At 38.0% G+C, this 21,274-nt stretch overlaps 2 protein-coding genes across 3 annotated transcripts in view; one reads left to right on the plus strand and one right to left on the minus strand.

Moving 5' to 3' along the window:
- pan3 (poly(A) specific ribonuclease subunit PAN3) overlaps positions 1-4,061 on the plus strand; it is a 38,190-nt gene extending 34,129 nt beyond the window's left edge. Inside the window, exon 18 of the mRNA XM_079805874.1 lies at positions 2,237-4,061. Coding sequence (XP_079662000.1) covers positions 2,237-2,377 — 141 coding nt within the window. The 3' untranslated portion in view covers positions 2,378-4,061. The remainder of the gene's footprint in view (positions 1-2,236) is intronic.
- A 101-nt stretch (positions 4,062-4,162) lies between these two features.
- The window catches only part of flt1 (fms related receptor tyrosine kinase 1), a 44,895-nt gene continuing 27,783 nt past the window's right edge, over positions 4,163-21,274 (minus strand). The window contains exons 14-30 of one of the 2 annotated variants that reach the window (XM_079805824.1): positions 19,576-19,722; positions 19,360-19,491; positions 16,180-16,286; positions 15,953-16,088; positions 15,762-15,866; positions 15,213-15,326; positions 14,619-14,707; positions 11,359-11,488; positions 10,576-10,673; positions 10,367-10,489; positions 10,161-10,272; positions 9,043-9,142; positions 8,849-8,954; positions 7,838-7,947; positions 7,637-7,685; positions 7,477-7,559; positions 4,163-5,237 (exon numbers count right to left, since the gene is read on the minus strand). In XM_079805824.1, coding sequence (XP_079661950.1) covers positions 5,120-5,237; positions 7,477-7,559; positions 7,637-7,685; positions 7,838-7,947; positions 8,849-8,954; positions 9,043-9,142; positions 10,161-10,272; positions 10,367-10,489; positions 10,576-10,673; positions 11,359-11,488; positions 14,619-14,707; positions 15,213-15,326; positions 15,762-15,866; positions 15,953-16,088; positions 16,180-16,286; positions 19,360-19,491; positions 19,576-19,722 — 1,859 coding nt within the window. In that variant the 3' untranslated portion in view covers positions 4,163-5,119. Of the gene's footprint in view, positions 5,238-7,429; positions 7,560-7,636; positions 7,686-7,837; positions 7,948-8,848; positions 8,955-9,042; positions 9,143-10,160; positions 10,273-10,366; positions 10,490-10,575; positions 10,674-11,358; positions 11,489-14,618; positions 14,708-15,212; positions 15,327-15,761; positions 15,867-15,952; positions 16,089-16,179; positions 16,287-19,359; positions 19,492-19,575; positions 19,723-21,274 lie in introns of both variants that reach the window. The other variant, XM_079805825.1, reaches the window with a different exon arrangement.

A 21,274-nucleotide genomic window follows, 5' to 3' on the forward strand; every position in this document is an offset into this window, starting at 1 on the left:
AGGAAAAAAACATGTGGTCAATGTCTCTTAAAATATGATGTCTATATAAAGATAATTTCCCCTTTTTATGACAGGGGAATGTTATTTCAGATTGTAAAATGTGGTGCGACTCAATTTTTTAAAAATGAATTAATAGTTTATGATGTTTTGTAAAAATTATTTGACATTTTTAAAGCCATTAAATGTAAACTTTTCTTGAAAATTTAGTTTTTTTTTCAAAAGCAACAAGTATATAGTAAGTACATTTTCTAAGAATTTGGTGCATATTTTAAACTAGATTAAAATATTTTTCTTCACTATGGACTAGGGATGTCACAGTACCAAAATTCCGGTAGTCCGTACCAATATCATCAAAATGTTACGGTACTCGGTACCAATTTCGGTACCACAGCAAAATGTTTTTTATGTAACTATTTTAAAAAAAAGATTTAAATGTATTAAGTTTATTATTTATGATGATAATCGTTATAAGTAAATAATACATAAACATTTAAAGGCTGTATGCTGTTTAAAAGTAAACATTGTTTATAAAAAAGATAGAGTGGAAAATAATTATTATTATTAGTAGTAGAAACTTATTATTATTACATAGAGACGTAGCTAAATCTACTGTAGGCTACAACATTAGCCCAATATATTCTGACAATTTCAGTGTTTTTAAACCAAACTTTTATTTTGACGGGTTGCCGTGAAGACCCTTGAGTGTCTGTGTTCATGATATGACAGTTTTCTCAAATGAAACGGTAACTTCTCAAGAAGTGACGAAGATTTGTGTCCTCTTAGTGACACACGGCAGAGACTACAAAGACAGCGAGCGAGTGTCCGCCCGACCGCCGAAATGTGCATCGCCCGACCGCCCGTCATTCACACAGACAGACATGCAGTAGTAATATTTAAATAGTATTTTGCAGGTTAATATTCACAGACACTAGTATATATTTGGCTACAGTCTGGTGCCCGGCGCTTAGATAAACACGGAAGCGACTACACCAGTGTTAATTCCGTTGACGAATAATTTTAGTCATAATTTTCGTCAACAACCTTTTTTCACTGACGAAAACGAGACGATAACTAAATAAAAACTAGTGTTCGATTTTCGTCAACAAATAAAAACGAGACCCAAATGTTTGGGAGGGACGATTATGGAAGAGATCCAGTCAGAACTGATATCCTGTGTAACAGATGCGCACATTTGATTAGAACGTGCTGATCTAACCGCTGTAAAACACGGCGCTGTTGTGCTTCTCCAGGCTCACGCATCCCCAATACAGCGCTCCAGAGCGGTTCACAATCAATGAATAGCGCACATTTATGCCACGCAATTGTATATGAACTAATGCTGATGAATAATGACAATGTTTACTTTATGATGATTATATAGTAATATGTTTTAGACGGTTGTAACAATGCATATTTTATCTCCTGAACTTGAATGAGCAGCTGCAACTGCAACAGAGGCACAGCAGACATTTCAAAATAAGAGTCCCGGTGTATTTCGAGCTTGTTTATCATTTAAAAGTCACGCATTATACAGTATATTCATATTTGGTTACACAATAAACTGTATTTCATTTAATTCCCATTTAATTCTTAGTCAGGAGGAAAGACCAGTATTTGACACATATCCAATAAAGTATCAGGGTTATAATAGTTCACTAAAACCATTAACAAAAATCATTACTTGAAATTAAATAAATGTTAAATGAAATTAAAAATAAATAAATAAACAAACTTATTTGAAGCTTTAGCTAACTAAAAGAAATACAAAGTTTTAAAAACTATATAGATGTTTTTGAAAAAACAAACAAAAAAGTTAATTGAGCTCTCTTTCGTGTATTTTTAATGTCAAAAACAAAATGATGTCAAAAATTAAATGGAGCTTGAATGCTTGATGTATTACAATTTAACTAAACTCATTAGACTACAGTAGATTTAGTCGACTAAAATCTTATGATATTTAATCGACTAAAACTAAAAACAATTCAGGTGACTAAAATATGACTAAAACTAAATGGCATTTTAGTCAAAAGACTATGACTAAAACTAAATAAAAATTTGCTGTCAAAATTAACACTGGACTACACGCAGCTGCGGGTACCGAATATACTCGTGAGTCGGTACTTGTGACATCCCTACTATGGACGCTTATTTTGTCATTGACCCATAATTGTGGAATTTTAGCTGTGCTAGTTAAATGAATTCACTACTCTCTAAGTACCTTTGTTTCTTCTTGCAGTTGGATGCTGGAGTACCGGAGAAGATCAGTCTGGTGTCACGGGATGAGAAGAGCGTGCTTGTGGTGACTTACTCAGACCTGAAGCGTTGCTTTGAGAGCACCTTCCAGGAACTGCTGGGCGCCACAAACGGCCCCCTGTAACACCCAGCCATCCCCACAGGAGTGGGCTGGAACTGCCTGAAACAGAGCACATTGCACTACAGCCTGGAATCATAGGTGCAGAATGATGATCTCACGACCAGGGCGGAGCCAGCTGGTTGCTCACCTCCAGTCAGATACACTGTTCTGTCCAGAGAAAGTTGTTTTCTAAAGCTTATTTTTTTTAGTTTTCACAACAACAGCTGCAGAATTATGAACTGAACCGAGAGCTGAGATAATAATGATGATTTTTTTTTAGACTTGGGAACAATGTCCGAAAAAATGAGTCTTTACTTCCTGCTTTTATTTCTAATTTTTTTACTTTTTTTCTTTGGAGGATGCACTAAACATTTTAAGTTCTTTTTTTAAGTGATTGTGCGTACGCGTGTCCCACAGGGTGCATTGAGGGCCGAGGCCTCACACATGAATTGGGTGAAAAACAGGGCGGCGTTTTCTCACGTCATATCCTCGCCCTCTTATGAGGTACTACAAATTGGGACAGACCACTGGTCATGTGTGCAAGGTCCTCTATTTTGATGGGACAAACCACTGGGTTGGGCAAATTGATGAGACTGACCACTTATGAATGTGTGGCATTAGTAACGTGCCGCCACTCTTTCTCTGATGTAATGGCGGGAGGGGACGTTACTGATTCACGTCATTTGCTGGCGCTGACAAAGGGGTGCTCTCTCCTCTTGCTGTGTAAAATTGTCATTTATTTCAGAATTTCGCAACATTTTATGGATGCTTTTTGAAATCGGATTTTGAGGATGAATTTTCGTTGTCTTTTTTTCCTCTCGTGATAGGAACCAAAGAACTGGACCATGCTAGCAAGGGAAACCAGTTCTGTCTCATTGTGGAATGTCATTTTCTTACGTCTCTGTTGTGGAGCATCACAAGTTTCTGTCCATTTCGTCATTCTTTTCCCTCATTCGTTTTCATTTTCCCGCTCTCCACGCTAGTATTGGTTTGGATATAGTGAGTCTCATAGAGCTCCTTTGTGTTGTTACTGTCATTCCCATTCCTCACAGAGTTGATGTACAGAGATGCATGATGGGATGTTTCTCACCTCACTAGTGTAATCTCTGTGGACCAATCCCAGCAGGACGGTTGGGCGAGTTGGGATTGTATTGGTTTCTCTTAGCTTTGTTTTTGTTTAACTATGATTTGACCTACAAATTATGTGACAACATCCGGACAACAGTTTGGAATTCGCTCAGGATGATCCCTGACAGGAATATGCCAATGACTGAATGTGTCTGACCTGTCATTGGTGACTGCCCAATCCGTGAGTCAAGGAACAGGTGGGACTTGCAGCACAGATTTGGGTGTGCCACACTGGACCGAGAGGGTGCAGGATACAGCAGGCAGAGGATGCTGTGAGTTCAATAATGTATTTTTTTTAACCGATCAGTAATCTACTTGGTGAACATGGTGCCAAGCCCGTTTCCCTCTCTGAATCACACACACACACACACACACACACACACACACACACACACATTTTACAGGCAATCTCATATCATCTACCCAGCTTCCAGTTGAACGCACTCCAGACACACACTCATACATGAAATCCTCCTTCACCATCCCAGTACGTTTTATGCCCTTTTTGTGTTTGTCACATTTTTGCAATATTTGTGTGTACAGCAGTATTTTAATAAAGATTAATAAAAGATAACTTTTGCTTGTGTGTGTGAATAGCTTATGTAACACTGCAGCAGCAAAAAGGAACTTGTCTGTAACTGTGGAGATGACAAAAATAGATACCACAAAAATCACCAGCATTGGTTTTGAATTGTGCAAATGTTTTATTTACAGAAAGTATGGGCATTTATTTTTGACATTAGTTGAGATGATCAGTGAGGATATTTTTAACCTATTGGAACAAACACTACCATTCAAATGTTTCGGGTCACTAAGATTTGTTTTGATAGAATTGAATACTTTTATTTAGCCAGGATGTTAAATTGATCAAAAGGGATAGTAAATACATGTTACAAAACATTTATATTACAAATAAATGCTGTTCTTTCTGAACTTTCCACAAAAATATGAACTGTTCTCAATATTGATAAGAAATGTTTCTTAAGCAGCAAATCAGCATATTAGATTTATTTCTGTAATAAATATACTCTACAGTGAACTTTTCCAGCATATGGCTTACAGCACATGAACTGTGCTCTACACTTAAACATTTGGTACCTACAAGCAGTGACTGTATACTATGCATTACACTAGCTCATAAATAATATTAGCTGCTCTGTGACTACTTACAAATATAAAGAGGTACAGATTATGAATGGTTTCAAAGAGGGTATGTAGATCGGGAATTGCTTATCAGTAGTTAAATGGCTCAACATGATAGTAACACTAGTCAAAATTCATGAAAATCCCGAAAATGTTTAACATCTTAAAATGGAATTGTCCATAATTATATAATGGAAATATTTATTAGTGCACAAAGTGCATGCATTTTATATATAAATTACATGATGAATTTAATATAAATAAATTGTATAATCCTTAACCAGTTGAGTGACATACATTCATTAAAAAGTGAGAAGAGAATCTCAGAAGAATAAGAGACTCATTCAGAAATACTGTTTTGACAGGACGTAACACGCAGCGGAGCTGAAAGCAAAATAGTCCAGTTTTTTTAAAGAGTGGTCACGGATGTTTACTGGTGTTTATAGGCAGGTTGTCTGACGTGAGTGTTAGAAACGGAGGTGGAGGAGAGCAGCTTCATAGTCTGGAGTGGGAGAGCGGCTCCTCCTTATGATGACAACAGGGGGCGCTATTCAAACAAGGCAGCACTTTTGCCGGTAGCATCATGCGCTGGTTTTGACATTTGGAGAATAACCTGCAAAACAAAAGGCAGTGACCTCATTTTATGGAGCTAATTACATAAAACTCAATGTTTGTTATTCACACATTTATTTTGGGCATAGGCCTACCATTCAAAAGGTTGAGGTGTGTCATTTTTTAAAATGTTTTTGAAAGACGTGCTCTTTTGCTCACCAAGATTGCATGTATTTGATCAACATACAGTAAAATAGTTTAATATAAAACAAGTATAAACATTTTAAAATAATGGATTTCTTTTGTAAAATATCTTAAAGCTGCAGTCCGTAAGTTTTACCATCTCTGTTTGAACCCTGAAATTGCAGTTATTTGCGGCGATATCTTTTTTACGTGGGTTGTGCAGCGACACGGCTCCTCAGGGCGGAAGAATCTAATGTTTTGAGGTGTATGTGTGGGTTGTCTATCAACACACCTGTTGTCAATGATGTTTGTCGTTTTGAACTTTATGGATTTCAGGAGTTCACACTTACAAATAATCAGATAGTAAAGTAGTATGCGTATTTGGGGTGCTGTCCGAGGAGAGGGTTCCGAGCTCGGTATTTTGGCCTGAACCCAGAGTACTCCCCCAGTATTTCTGGTTTAGGAAAGTAACCAAACGAGTGTGAGGAGACGGGGTGGTAGATGGATGCTGAAAACTGTCGAGGAACATGGGCAAGTATATTTTCAGGCCTCCATTCATGCTGATTGGGTAGACATTTTGATTACTGATTGCTGGTTGGAATGATGTGATGATTGGATAGATAATTTGAACGTGTTCCTCCCAAACTTTGTTAATAATGACTGGTTTAAAGGGATAGTTCCCTGATTTTTTTTTAATGTTTATCTGCTTACCCCCAGGGCATCCAAAGTGTAGGTGTCTTTGTTTCTTCAGTAGAACACAAATGAAGATTTTTAACTCCAACCGTTGCAGTGTAATAGTCGTATAATGCATGTCAATGGGGATATTTTAGAGTATGAGAGCAATGACAGTTAAAACACATAGACATACGAATCCTTATTAAACCATGCGGCTCGTGGCGACACATTGATGTCTTAAGACACAAAACAATCAGTTTCTGCGAGAAACCAAACAGTATTTATGTTATTTTTTTTACCTCTTATCAGACGAATTTCATCTAGTATTCCCAGCTCCATAACTTCCGGCAAATAAGGTCAAAATACTGGCGCGGTCAAAGATATATATACGTAGATGCCTCATTCGACCAATCTGCGCAGGCACTAATGAAGAATCTATGTATATATCTATGATAGCGCTGGTATTTTGCATGTATTTTGACCTGATTTGCCAAGAAATGATGGCGCGGGGATGGCTGATGCAGAGCCATAGAAAAAAATTAAATACATTTTTAAATATAGATATTTTTCTTACACAAATGCATCGATTCGCTTCAGAAAGCCTTTATTAACACCCCGGAGCCGCGTGGAGCACGTTATTTGACGGACAGATGCATTTTTTATGGACTTCAAAAACAGAGCAACTATTTCTGCTATTATAATGGTTGGATTAGCCAGAACATTTTTTATATAACTCAGATTTTATTCGTCTGAAAGAAGAATGTCATATACACCTCGGATGACTTGAGGGTGAGTAAATCATGGGCTGATTTTCATTTTTGGGTGAACTATCCCTTTAATTACATTCCAGCTGCTGTAAGAATGATCCACAAATGATCCGCCACCTGCAGCATCCACACACGCAATATAGCCCGGACTCCTTTATGTATACAGATGTGACGTAATGCCGCAAAGACGAACGGCGGAAAGCTACGAGTAACACTCAAATTATAACATTATTACAAGCTTACCGTTTTGAATCGGGCTAAGGTAAGGAGATAGTTTTGAACACTAGCTGGTTATGTACTTGCACAAAAATTGATTTTGGATCATTTTTAACCAAAAACGGACTGCAGATTCAAGATGTAGGTGATGTCAAAACTGAATTTTCAGGATATAGTCTTCAGTGTCATGATCCTTCAGAAATCATTTCTAATATGCTGATTTGCTGCAAGAAACATTTCTTATTATTATCGATGATGAAAACAATTGTGCTGCTTAATGTTTCAGTAAACCATCATACATTTTTTTCTTATCCATACAGGATTCTTTGATATTATAAAGTAAAATATAAAAGAACAGCATTTATTTGAAATACAAATAGTATTTTGTAGCATTTTGAATGTTTTTACTGACCCCAAACTTTTGAACGGAATTATCAAGGCGAGTCTGATGGCACCTACTTGGAGATTTTCTTGGTTTTGAATCTGTCCGTCCATTTCACCTGAATCAACTCTTCAGAAGGGAGAACCATTCCACTGTCAGACTGTCCAAAAGTAAAATAAAACGTCAGTCCCAACAACTTTACCTGAGTGAAATGCAACTATATTTTAAAACACTTACATCAGCGATTTCTTTGTGTAGATCCTCAAAAGTGTTGATTGAGTTGTAGCTAAAATATATAACATTTTAAATAAATATTAAAATAATTGTTATTTTATTTTAATTCAAATGAATTTATAAATGAAATTAAATATTAGTCAAAGTGTATATTTTTAATTGTACATATTCAGTTGATATTTTCAAATTGAAAGACATTCATACCTTAAAGTTCCCAGCGTTTTCTGGCTTATGTCTTTCTGTTCGAGGTGCGCCGTGACGGTATTTCCTTCTCCAGAAATAAAAGTCTTTAGTGGAATATAATCCTTTCCATCCTGTTTAAGAAAAAGTATGCAAGGTTCAGTTCTGACAAGCCAAATGTCCCCACAAGGAAAATGTCTTAAAGGAACACTACACTTTTTTTGAAAATAGGCTCATTTTCCAACTCCCCTAGAGTTAAACAGTTGAGTTTTAGCGTTTTTGAATCCATTCAGCCGATGTCCGGGTCTGGCGGTAGCACATTTAGCATAGCTTAGCATAGATCATTAAATCGGATTAGACCGTTAGCATCTCGCTCAAAAAAATGACCAAAGATTTTCGATATTTGTCCTATTTAAAACGTGACTCTTCTGTAGTTACATTGTGTACTAAGACCGACGGAAAATGAAAAGTTGTGATTTTCTAGACCGATATGGCTAGGAACTCTCATTCCTACGTAATAATCAAGGAACTTGATTGGGTGTAGCAGCGCAATGATATAACACAGCGCCTGAAAGTAGGCTAACTTCCGTCAACATAACCAACGTGACAACCTGCTTGCACAGGGAGTGGCTGGGGACTATTTTCAGGTACTGCGTAATATCATTGCGCCGATGCACCCATTGTACGGCACAAAGTTCCTTGATTATTACGCAGGAATGAGAGTACAGTTCCTAACCATATCGGCCTAGAAAATCACAACTTTTTATTTTCTGTCAGTCTTAGTACACAATGTACAGTAACTACAGAAGAGTCAAGTTTTAAATAGGAAAAATATCGAAACTCTTTGGTCATTTTTTTGAGCGAGATGCTAAAGGAGATGCTAAGCTATGCTAAACCACCAGACCCAAATATCGGCTGAATGGATTCGAAAAAGGTAAAACTCAACTGTTTAACTCTAGGGGAGATGGAAAATTATCCTATTTTCAAAAAAAAGTGCCGTGTTCCTTTAATAAACGCACAATAATTATGTCCCACCTGTTGGACGCAGATCTGCAGGAGGTCGCCCAGTATCTCCACTAGAGCAGTGAAAGAAGGTCTGTCCTCAGGGTTATTTTCCCAGCATGCCCACATGATGCTATAACTATCAGACACATCCAACAAGCTCATTACCATCAATGTTTTGGTATTGGTTCATTCTTTATACAGCGTATTCACGTGTGAGGACTCACATCTCCGGAGTGCTGTACTCAGGAGGACACATTCGAGTCCCCTGCTTCAGTCTGTGACAAAACTCCTCATCAATGTTCAGCCCTGGGTACGGAGACGCTCCTGTAGATCACAAACACTGTTATGTGGCTGTGCAGGTCAGAGAGAGATGTGTGCATGTCAAAGATTTAAAAAAAAGTTTAAGAGCAGAATCTTGGGACATGTGGTCTTCACCTCACAGCCGGTGGAAAAGATCAGGATAGGACTCGGGCAGAAATCATGTTCATGGATGTGATTAATAACGTTACTGTAGAATGAAGCAGCAGCAGAAGCGATTGTTAATAAGAAGAGCGCAACACAAGCCTCGCGAGCAGCGGTACCTTTATTATGGCATAGTCGCCGGCGGGACTTTTATTATGCCACAGTCGCCGGTGCCATTTCCGTTTTTCCGGTCATGAGTATGAGGTAACGCAGCTCTGTTTATCATATAGGATACATCTGAGTGTGCTGAAAATGATGTTATGACGTTACTCTGTGCGTTCTCTCGGCGACTGCTATGACACTTGTTCACACTGCAGTGAGATTAAAGCGTTTCTGTAGAATAAAACCGGAAACTGAGGGGAACGCAGATATGACGCAATTGACAGGCGACTGCCTCACACGTCCCGGTTCCTTGGTTAAAATAGCAATTTCTCACGATTTACAAATAGTTGGAAACATTTGGGATATTATAAGTACTCAACTGAACAAAATATATAACACTGGCCTAATGGTTTTTGGATATTTTACTGAAATTTTTGTACATAGTGACCTTTAAGATATGGTGATAGGTTGTCGCTGCATGTGTGCATTTGTTCAACTAATATTTATATTTTATTTTATTTCAGCTTTATTTCTTTAGTTAACGGTAACAACCCTGATTTCATGGTGACTTTAATAACTATTGAAAAGTTTCATTTTCATGTTTCCTAACAAGTTTTCCTCACTTTCATTCTCTTGCTATGACCTCATTGACCTGCTAGAGAGACAAAGGTCAATTGTTCTATTGTGCCATTTTTCAAAGGGGTTGTGCTATGAAAAAAATCAACGGTGACGTGCTGTACACTTGCACACTGATGAATGGAAAGAGTGTTGACATTACCAAGTGAGAAGATCTCCCAGAGCAGAACTCCATATGACCACACGTCACTCTGAGTGGTGAAGACTTTGTCGAAGATCGATTCAGGGGCCATCCACTTCAGTGGTAACCGTGCCTTTTATGGCAAAACACGTTCATTACACATATTTGAACCCTTTACTTTATGTTGTTGACCATTGACATTGATTTATCAATGGCGGTACACTCACATCTCCTTTGCGCACATAGTCTGGGTCTTTGTATACGTCTCGAGCCAAGCCAAAATCACAGATCTTCACCACATTGTTGTTGGACAGCAGGATGTTTCTGGCAGCAAGGTCACGATGAATGCACTAAAAACATTAAAAAAAACCTTTGTGATTTAACCCCCTTCATTTTCACGCTCATATACCCTTATGCACACAGGCAGAAACTTTACCTTGCGAGAGGCGAGAAACTCCATACCTCTGGCTACCTGAAAGCTGTAAGAAATCAGGTCTTCAAGCAGCAGAGGATTGATGGATTCAGGAAGAGAAGCTGGACAAGACAAACGGTAAAACTTTAGACTCTCTGTAATGAACTGAATTTGATTCATTTTTAGGGGGGAATGGAGAATGAGCTCACTTAAAAATAAACATTCTGTAATTATTTACTCTCTTTACTTTACTTTATTCCATGGAACACAAAAGGTGAATTTTTGAACAATATCCTGAAGAATATTTTCGATACATGGAAGAAGGAATGTCATGCAGGTTTGGAACAACATGATAATAAGTATACTGTTCAAAAGTTTGGGGTCTTTAAAAATGTTTTTGAAAGAAGTTTTTATCTCACAATTATTTTGCCGCAATTACCTTTTTTATTTTTTATTCAGTGGTGGAAACAAGCTTCCATACTTTTGCTCACCAAGACTTCATTTATTTGATTAAAAATACAGTAAAAATTGTAATATTGAAAAAATAATTTTCTATTTTTATTATATTTTAAAATGTGATTTATTGGTAGAGCTGAATTTTCAACATAATGTCTTTATAAATAAATTGAACTTGTACTTGAACATTTGCATCCTTGCTGAATAAAATCATTATTTATAAAAAAAAATCTACTGACCCTAACGATTTTTGAACGATATATATATACTATCTAATGATGTTTTTTTTGGAGGGGGGAGGGACATGAAGTCCCTTCATGTCTTTTTGCATCATGCGTGATGTAACCTCACCACTATCATCTTCTGAGATCTCTGCTCTCTCCTCACTAAACCCTGAACTGGCGTTGCTCTGGCTGCTGGACACACTGGCCAGTCGTCCTTTACATGCCTCCTTCACGCTTCCTTCCTCTTCTCTGTTCACCTGAGTCAGACACACACAACACAAGAAATGAACAGCCATTCAGCTTGTTCACACATCTAGTGAATAATGCACATATCGGTAACACTTGAAGGGTTAGTTCACCCAAAAATGAAAATTCTGTCACTGTAATTACTCACCCTCATGTCGTTCCAAACCCATAAGAACTTTGTTCATCTTCAGAACACAAATTAAGATATTTTTTAGATATCAGCAATAGACAGCAATTGAATTACCACTTTCGAGGCCCAGAAAGGGAGTAAAGACATTGTTAAAATAGTCAATGTGACTCCAGTGTTTCAACCTTAATTTTATGAAGCTCTTTGTGTGCAAAAAACCCCCCCTTTGTTCAACAATCTCTTCTCATCTGTGACGTAAATACAGTGCATCGCTTTCGAAGCACTAAGTCAGAATGGTGGCTTACCATTGGCTGACGCTGTTCACGTGACCACCACGACGCGTGTGTGTGATGCTGACGCAGGAGCTAGCCAATGGTGAGCAGCCGTTCTGCCATAGAACTCAGAATCGCTGCACTGTCTATAATATGTCAAGAGCTAAGGAGACTGGCACAGACGAGAAGGAATTGTTGAATAAAGTCGTTATTTTTGTTTGTTTTTTTACGCACAAAAAGTATTCTCGTTGCGTCATAAAATTAAGGTTGAACCACTGGAGTCACTTGGACTATTTTAGCAATGTCTTTACTACCTTTCTGGGCCGTGAATGTGGTAATTAAATCGCTGTCTATGGAGGGGTCAGAGAGCTCTCGGATTTTATCAAAAATATCTTAATTTGTGTTCTGAAGATGAACGATCTTACGGGTTTGGAACGACATGGGGTTGAGTAATTAATGACAGAATTTTCATTTTTGGGTGAACTAACCCTTTAATTAAAGGGACAATTCCCACTATACTAATTCCCACTGTTTTTTAGTACTTATAAAGCACATATTAATGCCTTATTCTGCATGAAAATATTAAGCATCCCTTAATCCTACCCCCTACCTATACTTAACAACTATAACAACTACCTTACTAATTATTATTAATATTATTAAAAGCAGTAAATTAGGAGTTTATTTAGGCAAAAGTCGTAGGTAATAGTGAATATGTGTTCCCCCAACTAAAGTGTGGCCTACATATCATTATGAGTCAAATACAAGGTCTGCATGTATCACATATTTTATCACTAGTTCCTCTGATTTTTGACTTTTGCATAAAGACACTGCTCTTTGTTTGAAGCTTCTGTAGAGGCCATTCAAGGAGATAAGCTGCTTTGGTGATTGTCACACAGAGGGAAGTATGCCTCTCTTGGTAAACACTGGTCTGTTCTTTTCAGAAGGAAATGAGAGAAGACTATAAACATGACAGCAGCCATATATATTTATATATAGGTCTCTAAACCTCACAATACCGGATGACAGTTTCCAGTTTTAAATGCTATGACATTTATAATATCTTCTGAGTAATAGAAACAGTGCATCTAGAAAGTATTCGCAGCTCTACCCTTTTTTCACATTTTATGTTACAGCCTTATTCCAAAATGGATTAAATGCATTATTTTTTCCTCAATCCTACAAACAATACCCCATAATGATCACGTGAAAGACATTTGTTTGAAATCTTTGCAAAGGTATTAAAAATAAAAAACGAAAAACAAATCACATGTACATAAGTATTTATTTACAGCCTTTGCCATGACACTCAAAATTGAGCTCAGGTGCTGATCATCATTGAGATGTTTCTGCAACTTGATTGGAGTCCACCTGTGGTAAATTCAGTTGATTGGACATGATTTGAAAAGGCACACATCTGTCTATATAAGGTCCCACAGTTAACAGTGCATGTCAGAGCACAAACCAAGCCAAGAAGACTTTGTATCGAGGATTGTATCGAGGCGCAAATCTGGGGAAGGGTGCAAAATTTCTGCAGCATTGAAGGTCTCAATGAGCACAGTCCCACCCATCATCAGTAAATGGAAGAACTTTGGAACCACCAGGACTCTTCCTAGAGCTGTCCACTCAGCCAAATTGAGCGATAGGGGGAAAAGGGCCTCAGTCCGGGAGCCCAATGGTCACTCTGAAAGAGCTCCAGCATTTCTCTGTGGAGAGAGGAGAACCTTTCAGAAGAACAACCATCTCTGCAGCTCTCCACCAATCAGGCCTGTATGGTAGAGTGGCCAGATGGAAGCCACTCCTCAGGAAAAGGCTGCCTGGAGTTTGCCAAAAGGCACCTGAAGGACTCTCAGACCACGAAAAACAAAATGATGGCCTGAATGGCAAGCATCATGTCTGGAGGAAACACAGGCACCGTTCATCACCCGGTCAATACCATCCGTACAGTGAAGCATGGTGGTGGCAGCATCATGCTGTTGGGAAGTTTTTCAGCAGCAGGAACTGGGAGACTAGTCAGGATCGAGGGAAAGATGAATGCAATGTGTAGAGACATCGTTGATGAACACCTGCTCCAGAGCGCTCTGGACCTCAGACTGGGGCGAAGGTTCATCTTCCAACAGGACAATGACCCTAAGCGCACAGCCAAAATAACAAAGGAGTGGCTCCTGTGAATGTCCTTGAGTGGCCCAGTCAGAGCCCAGACTTGAACCAGATTGAACATCTCTGGAGAGATCTGAAAATGGCTGTGCACCGACTCTTCCCATCCAACCTGATGGAGCTTGAGAGTTCCTGCAAAGAAGAATGGGAGAAACTGCCCAAAAATAGGTGTGCCAAGCTTGTAGCATCATACTCAAAAAGACTTGAGGCTGTAATTGGTGCCAAAGGTGCTTCAACAAAGTATTGAGCAAAGGTTGTGAAAACTTCTGTACATGTGATTTTGCACAGATTTTAAACAAACTTCTTTCACGTTGTCATTATGGGGTATTGTTTGTAGAATTGAGGAAAACAATACTAAATTCAATCCATTTTGGAATATGGCTGTAACATAAATGTGGAAAAAGTGAAGCGCTGTGAATACTTTCTAGATGCACCGTATATAGATAGACAGACAGACAGACAGACAGACAGATAGACAGACAGACAGACAGACAGACAGACAGACAGATAGACAGACAGACAGACAGACAGACAGACAGACAGACAGACAGACAGATAGATAGACAGACAGAATGATAGACTAACCCTGTTTAACAGAAACACCTCTCGTTTGCTCTTAAGGTATGCAGACAGGTTGCCAAACTTGCAGTATTCAACTATGACCATCAGAGGCCCTAAAAACACCAAGAAGACAAAAGAAATACCTAAAACAACATTCTTTCATCTCTGCACTGTGAATATATACAGTATACGGGTCGGTACAATGTATTTTTGAATGTTTCTGAAATAAGTATCTTTTGCTCAGCAAGGCTGAATTTATTTGATTTAAAATACAGTAAAACGGTAATATTGTGAGATATTATTACAATTTAAAAGAACAGTTTTTTTTTATTTGAATATAAAATGTATGCTTTGTGATGTCAAAGCTGAATTTTCAGCATCATTACTCCAGTCTTCAGTGTCACATGATCCTTCAAAAATCATTCTAATATGCTGATTTGCTGCTCAAGAAACATTTCTTATATTATAATTTTTTCGGTAATCTCTGAATAGAAATTTCAAAAGAACAGCATTTATTTGAAATGGTAATAGTTTGTAACATTATAAATGTCTCTACTGACATCAAGCAAAACCAAACTTTGATGGTTTTTGTTTGCAGAGAAATGGTAACATGCACACCTCCTGGTTTGGTGCATGCACCGAGAAGATTGACCACATTGAGGTGATGACCAATATGATTGAGGATCTTCAGTTCTGTCATCAGAGCCTTGTGTTCACTGGGCGTAGCTCCATCTGCAGGGACAGCACAGTCATAACTCCTGATGTATCCTAGCTAAATACCTTACATCAGAAGCCTGGGGACCCACTGTCCTGCAGATTTCAGTTCCAACCCCATTCAAACACACCTGAATCTATCATTGTCTTCAGGATCACTTGAAAATACACAGGCAGGAGTGCTGAAGCAGGTTGGAAATAAATTTTTCAGGACAGTGAGCTCCCAGGAGCAGGGTTGAAGACCTCTGTTTTAAGGCCCATTCACATCAAGGACGATAACTATAAAGATAACAATAAAGATACAGGTCTAAATATCGAGTTAACACCACAGCTATAATGATAATGGCACAGATAAATGATATCGTTGGACTATCACTTTCAGAACGATTTTATCCAGCTGATAGTTATCCTTATAGTTATCGTTCTTGGTGTGAACGGGCCTTAAGAGTATACCTTTAAGCATTTTGACGGCCACTGTGGTGCAGCTGGCTGAATTGCAAATGCCGAAAGCTGAGGCTTGCATTACTCGGCCGAATGCCCCTCGCCCCAGGGGCTTTTCTGGAGAAGGGGACAATACACCACATATCAGTCAGTATCCTGCATAACAGCATCAATACAACTTATAAAGCACACACACAATTTACCCAGTTTAAGGCGGTCACGTGGGAACTCCCATTGGGCGGGGTCATACTGTAACCTGTCACAGTGCTCAAGCAGAGGCTCCTCCCCTGGGTGCATGATGATTGGCAGGTACTCTACTTTGCCATTGATGGAGTTTGGCTGAGAATGACCCACATAATACAGATATACATTACATGGGTCAGTAATACAAGTCATTTTTTGGTCATCATATGGTTTGACCGGCTCTCACCTCTTTGAGTTTCCGAATCAGCAGTGTGAGAAGCAGCCAGAAGAGAGTGGCCACAACGCACGTACATGCTAAAGTCGGAATCTCCAGAGAAAGGGATTCAGATGAGCCTGTAGGATGCATAAATAAGTGTTGTCACAGAATGTGTTTAAAGAGAAAAAAGAGAGGGGTGAAGACTGGGACATGACCTGGATCGGATTCGCCCCCATGAGCATGACAACTCCCTATAGGTCATGAGTAATGCATTAGCCTCTATAGAAACAGCTAAACAAATGAACCTACATAGAAATAGGTAAACAGTTTAAGGGTTGAAAAGCCAAGGCCATCTGTGGGAAATGAAAATGGGAGACAGTTTCCTTCCTGACCTATCGGAAGAGAACAGCGTGAACGTCTCCTCTCAGCACTGAGTTTAGAAGCATCCGACAAGAGTAAATAGGGAATGTGAGAAAAAAAAAAAAAGATGGGAGAGAAAGAAACTGCGAATAGTCTCTTGTGCTCACCAAGGCTGTATTTAGCTATTTCTGTTTAAAAATACAGAAAAAGGTGTATATTATTACAATATTTAAAAACAGAATTTTTAGCATCATTACTCGAGTCTTCAGTGTCACATGATCCTTTAGAAATAATTCTAAAATGCTGGTTTGGTGTCAATAAACATTTACTTTTGTTTACAGCAAATTATTTTTGTAGAAAACGTGACACTTTTTGCAAGATTCTTTGGATAAAATGTTCAAACGAATATATTTTTTTTGTAACAATTAATGTAGACGTCTTTACTGTCACATTTAATCATTTCAATGTATCCCTGGTAAATAAAAGTAGGCTATTAATTTCATATTAATATATTATACCCAAACTTTTAAAATGATGGTAAAGTTGATTTTCATTACTTACAAGCGACTAAATATTTAAAACATGTTAGCAACTTACATTGTTAACACAGTGGCTTCAAAATTAGTTTGAGGCATGACTGTGGGTAACACTTTAGTTTAAGGTGACATAGTTACATGTTACTACATGTACTTATGGCAATAACAGTAAATAATGCATAATTACAAGTAACTAACCCTAAACTAAACCCGGTAACCCTTTATGGTAACACTTTATTTTACAGTGTCCTTGTTACACATGTTACATGTACTGCAGTAATAACAGTAAATTATGCATAATTACAAGCAACTAACCCTAAACCAAATCCCAATCCTAACCCTAAATAACACAACTAACCCTAAACCAAACACTATAGTAAGTAAATGTGGTACATTCATATTTCTCAATACTTAAATGCATATTTACACTGTAACACGGACACCTTAAAATAAAGTGTAACCCACTTTACTGTGTGCTTGTTACAAATGTTACATGTACTATAGTAATAACAGTAAATTATGTATATTTACATGCAACTAACCCTAAACCAAACCCTAATCCTACCCTAACCCTATACATGTTAATAATACTCAGCACCTAAATATATAATTACACCGTAACAATGACACCTTCAAATAAAGTGTAACCCCAAACCTTAAAACTAACCATATCTCTATAGTAAGTATATTTAATTAATATTACTCAGTACTTATCTAAGTAAGTACAATGTAACTACGTCACCTTAAAATAAAGTTTAACCTGACTGTCTACTTTTTATTTTTTAGAACAAAACTAAAATCCTTAGAACAAAAATGCGAAGTTCTGTGTTTTAGAACTACAATTATTTCTTATTAGTATTATTATTAAATTTACACTGGCCATAAAACAGATAAAAAGGTTTGAAATAATACCACACATTAAAAAGAGTGAATTTCCTCCTGTCTTAGCAGCAGGGCCGTGCAGAGAGTTCTTCAGGGGCAGGGGCTCAAATGTAAAAAAGGGGCAATATGTAAATGTATATATATATATATATATATATATTTATTTACATATTGCCCCTTTTTTACATTTGAGACCCTGCATGAGGATATATATCCTTATGCTCATCAAGCCTGCATTTATTTAATCAAAAATACAGAAAAAAACAGTAGCCTAATATTGTGAAATTTTATTACATTGTTCTTTTGAACTTTTTATTAATTAAAGAATCTTGAAAATAGTATCACAGTTTCAATCATTGACATTAAATCCTCATATTAGAATGATTTCTGAATGATCATGTGACACTGAAGAGTGGAGTAATGATGCTGAAAATACAGCTGTGATCACAGGAATAAATTATATTTTAAATTATTTTAAAATAGAAAAACATATTATTTCACAATATTGCTGTTTTTTATCAAATAAATGCAGGCTTGATGAACATAAGAGACTTTCATAATGCTGCATAATATTCAAAAATGGTAATATAATAAAGTCCTTTCACGTATCTTCACATAATAGGCCTGTATGCCGGTGGCACTTGGTTTTTGTTAACTTTGATAGTTTCATGAAATGGTAAACGGTGTATCAATATACATAAATACAAGTGAATTTAACACTACTTACCATTAATGCGACGTTTGCTGCTGCTGCTGCTGCATGGTTTTGTACAGTGATTTGTTTGTTGTCTATTAAAATCCATTTTGTCAGTGATGCAATTTATAAAATGAGATAAACCGCAGGAAATCGTTCCACAAACGTTAGTTCGTCTGTCCATGTAATTTTCAACCGATTTATGAATAAGAACAGAAAATTACCGCTTCACATCGCCCAATGGAATTTGAACTTGCTTTGCCAGATCACGATTGGTTGGTGTATATACATGACAAACGGGCATTGGTGAATTGTGTAATACTTTAAAATATATAATATATAGATTTGTAATTAAATCAACACATTAGCTCTGATTATGGATGAAAAAAAATATTGGTTTACTTTTTTTCCCGTAAGGCCACACACTCTCTGAAAGGACCATATTTGGCTCGAGAGCCGCTTCCGAACAGAGGAAAATCAGCTGTCAATCAAAACGCACGCGATCCATAGAAACGCGTTATGGCAACGCCTCAACATAAATTGTCCGACTTTTGAGCCGTTCGTTACTATTGTATACATTGTCATGTTATAATAATCACATTTATTTAGTTTTGTTGACCACGATATTATCATTGATATTTGTCTGAGAGGGGCACTTTTGAATCATTTTGAAAAAGGGCAGGGGCTCGAGCACCCAAAGCCCCCCCCTCTGCACGTGCCTGCTTAGCAGTAGCTTACTTTGAACCCAAATGTGGGCGGAGCTCCCCACAGACCCTCTCTCATTGGTGGCCACACAGGTATAAAGTCCCTGGTCTTCAACTGTAATTCGGTCGATATGTAGAGTCCCTTCCTCTGGAAACAGCATAATTCCTGTCAGTAAAAGAAACGCATGTTATATATTCATTTACAGGATTCTTAAAATAAGTACTCCAAAAGTACACTTTCTAGTCTCACCAGACACCTGCTGGAGCTTCCTTTGCTCCTTATACCATGTGACCTGGGGGTGTGGGATTCCCCGAGCGGGGCAGCGGAGAGTGACCGAGCTGCTTACATTGACACTGTGATCGCTCAGATTTCGCAGCAGCACCGGCGCCTGCAGAACTGTACAGTTTGAGACAAAGAGGGCTCGGGTCAGGGGTCATTACACACGATTTTCCACATCCACTGAATCGGTTTATTCGGAAAAAGATCAAAAACACCTCTGGGAAGACTGACGGAAGCCACGGCACTTAGCATTATATGTCCACCTTATAAAGCAGCTGAGTGATTTACAGGCGACGCGGTTCGCTATTGTTACAAAAGTGTGAATAGACTGTGGGTTGTATTTCTTTCATTGCAGATTAAGGCCTGGAATGTTTGAATTGCAGCCACTGGAGTTGTGCCATTCAGCAAAGTCCCTCTCTTGGTCTTAATGACACATTCTTAACTGATATTTCCGGGTTAGCTGGCCAAGAATGCTTACTATTGCATAGGCTTACGCTGTTGAGAGTTTTTACAAATTAAACATTACATTTATGTAGATTAATATAAGATCATTCCAGGTTAACTTACGTTACAACAAAACCCCCAAGGGTCCTTGAGGAAGGAGGGATCCTTCACATGAAGCTTGATTACATAAAACTCTAGTAAAAGAGGGGAATAATAATCTGACTTCTGCTAGAGATATTTTCCTCTGGGACACAATTGATTATTGTCTCTTTCCTCGTTCTGTGACAGTGGCTGATTGGCTGATTGTTCTTTGGCCATGTGAATCAGCCTGTAAATGTGGCATAGTGGGAAGTGCCATTGTGTGCTCTTCCTCCTGACTGGATCTCATTCCCACACCAAAGAGGTTATGCTTCACACAGCCTTGGAGAGAAGGACTACAGGAAGCTCCAGTTCCCAAGGACCCTGTCTTTCTCCCTCTCTCTTTTTTCTCTTTCCGCCATGTCTCTAAATGTGTGGGTGTCCGCAAGCACATCCTTACGTGACTCAAAGTTAGTTTCTGAGAGAAGTCTGATGGCTTCTGCATCTAACTTCTTCAGCAGATGTTTAAAAACCACTATTTGCCATACAATTTAAATACTACAGTTACCCACTTTTTCCCACACTATTTTTGAAGAACATCACTGTCGATAGACATTATTATTATTATTATTTGTTGATGTTTTTACTAAGTCCAGTTTTGAGAATGATTTGAGAATTTGAGTGTTGAAATATACTGTTCGCACAGCAATTTACAATAACGTCTGTATGAATGTGGTACGGGAACTATCAGCTGTAACCATTGCTAAAAAGATAGTTCACCCAAAATTTTTTATTCTGTTCTCATTAATTACTCATTCTCATGTCGTTCCAAACCTGTAAGATGTTTGTTCATCTTCGGAACACAAATGAAGATCTTTTTGATTAAATCTGAGAGCTTTTTTGACAGCAACGCAACTACCACTCTGACACTTCAAAAAGTTCATAAAGGAATGGTAAAACTGACACACATTCATCAGCTCACACATCAGTTGTGGTCAACGGAAGCTCAAGCATGTTCGCTCATGCGAGAACCAATGAGATTCATTCTCGTGTGTTACGCAACATGTTTGAGCTTCCTCAAGAACCAATGAGGTTCATTCTCATGTTACGCAACACGTTTGAGCTTCCTCAAGAACCAATGAGGTTT

This window comes from Gobio gobio, assembly GCF_949357685.1.
Source record: "Gobio gobio genome assembly, chromosome: 23".
In the NCBI taxonomy this organism is placed as follows: domain Eukaryota; kingdom Metazoa; phylum Chordata; class Actinopteri; order Cypriniformes; family Gobionidae; genus Gobio; species Gobio gobio.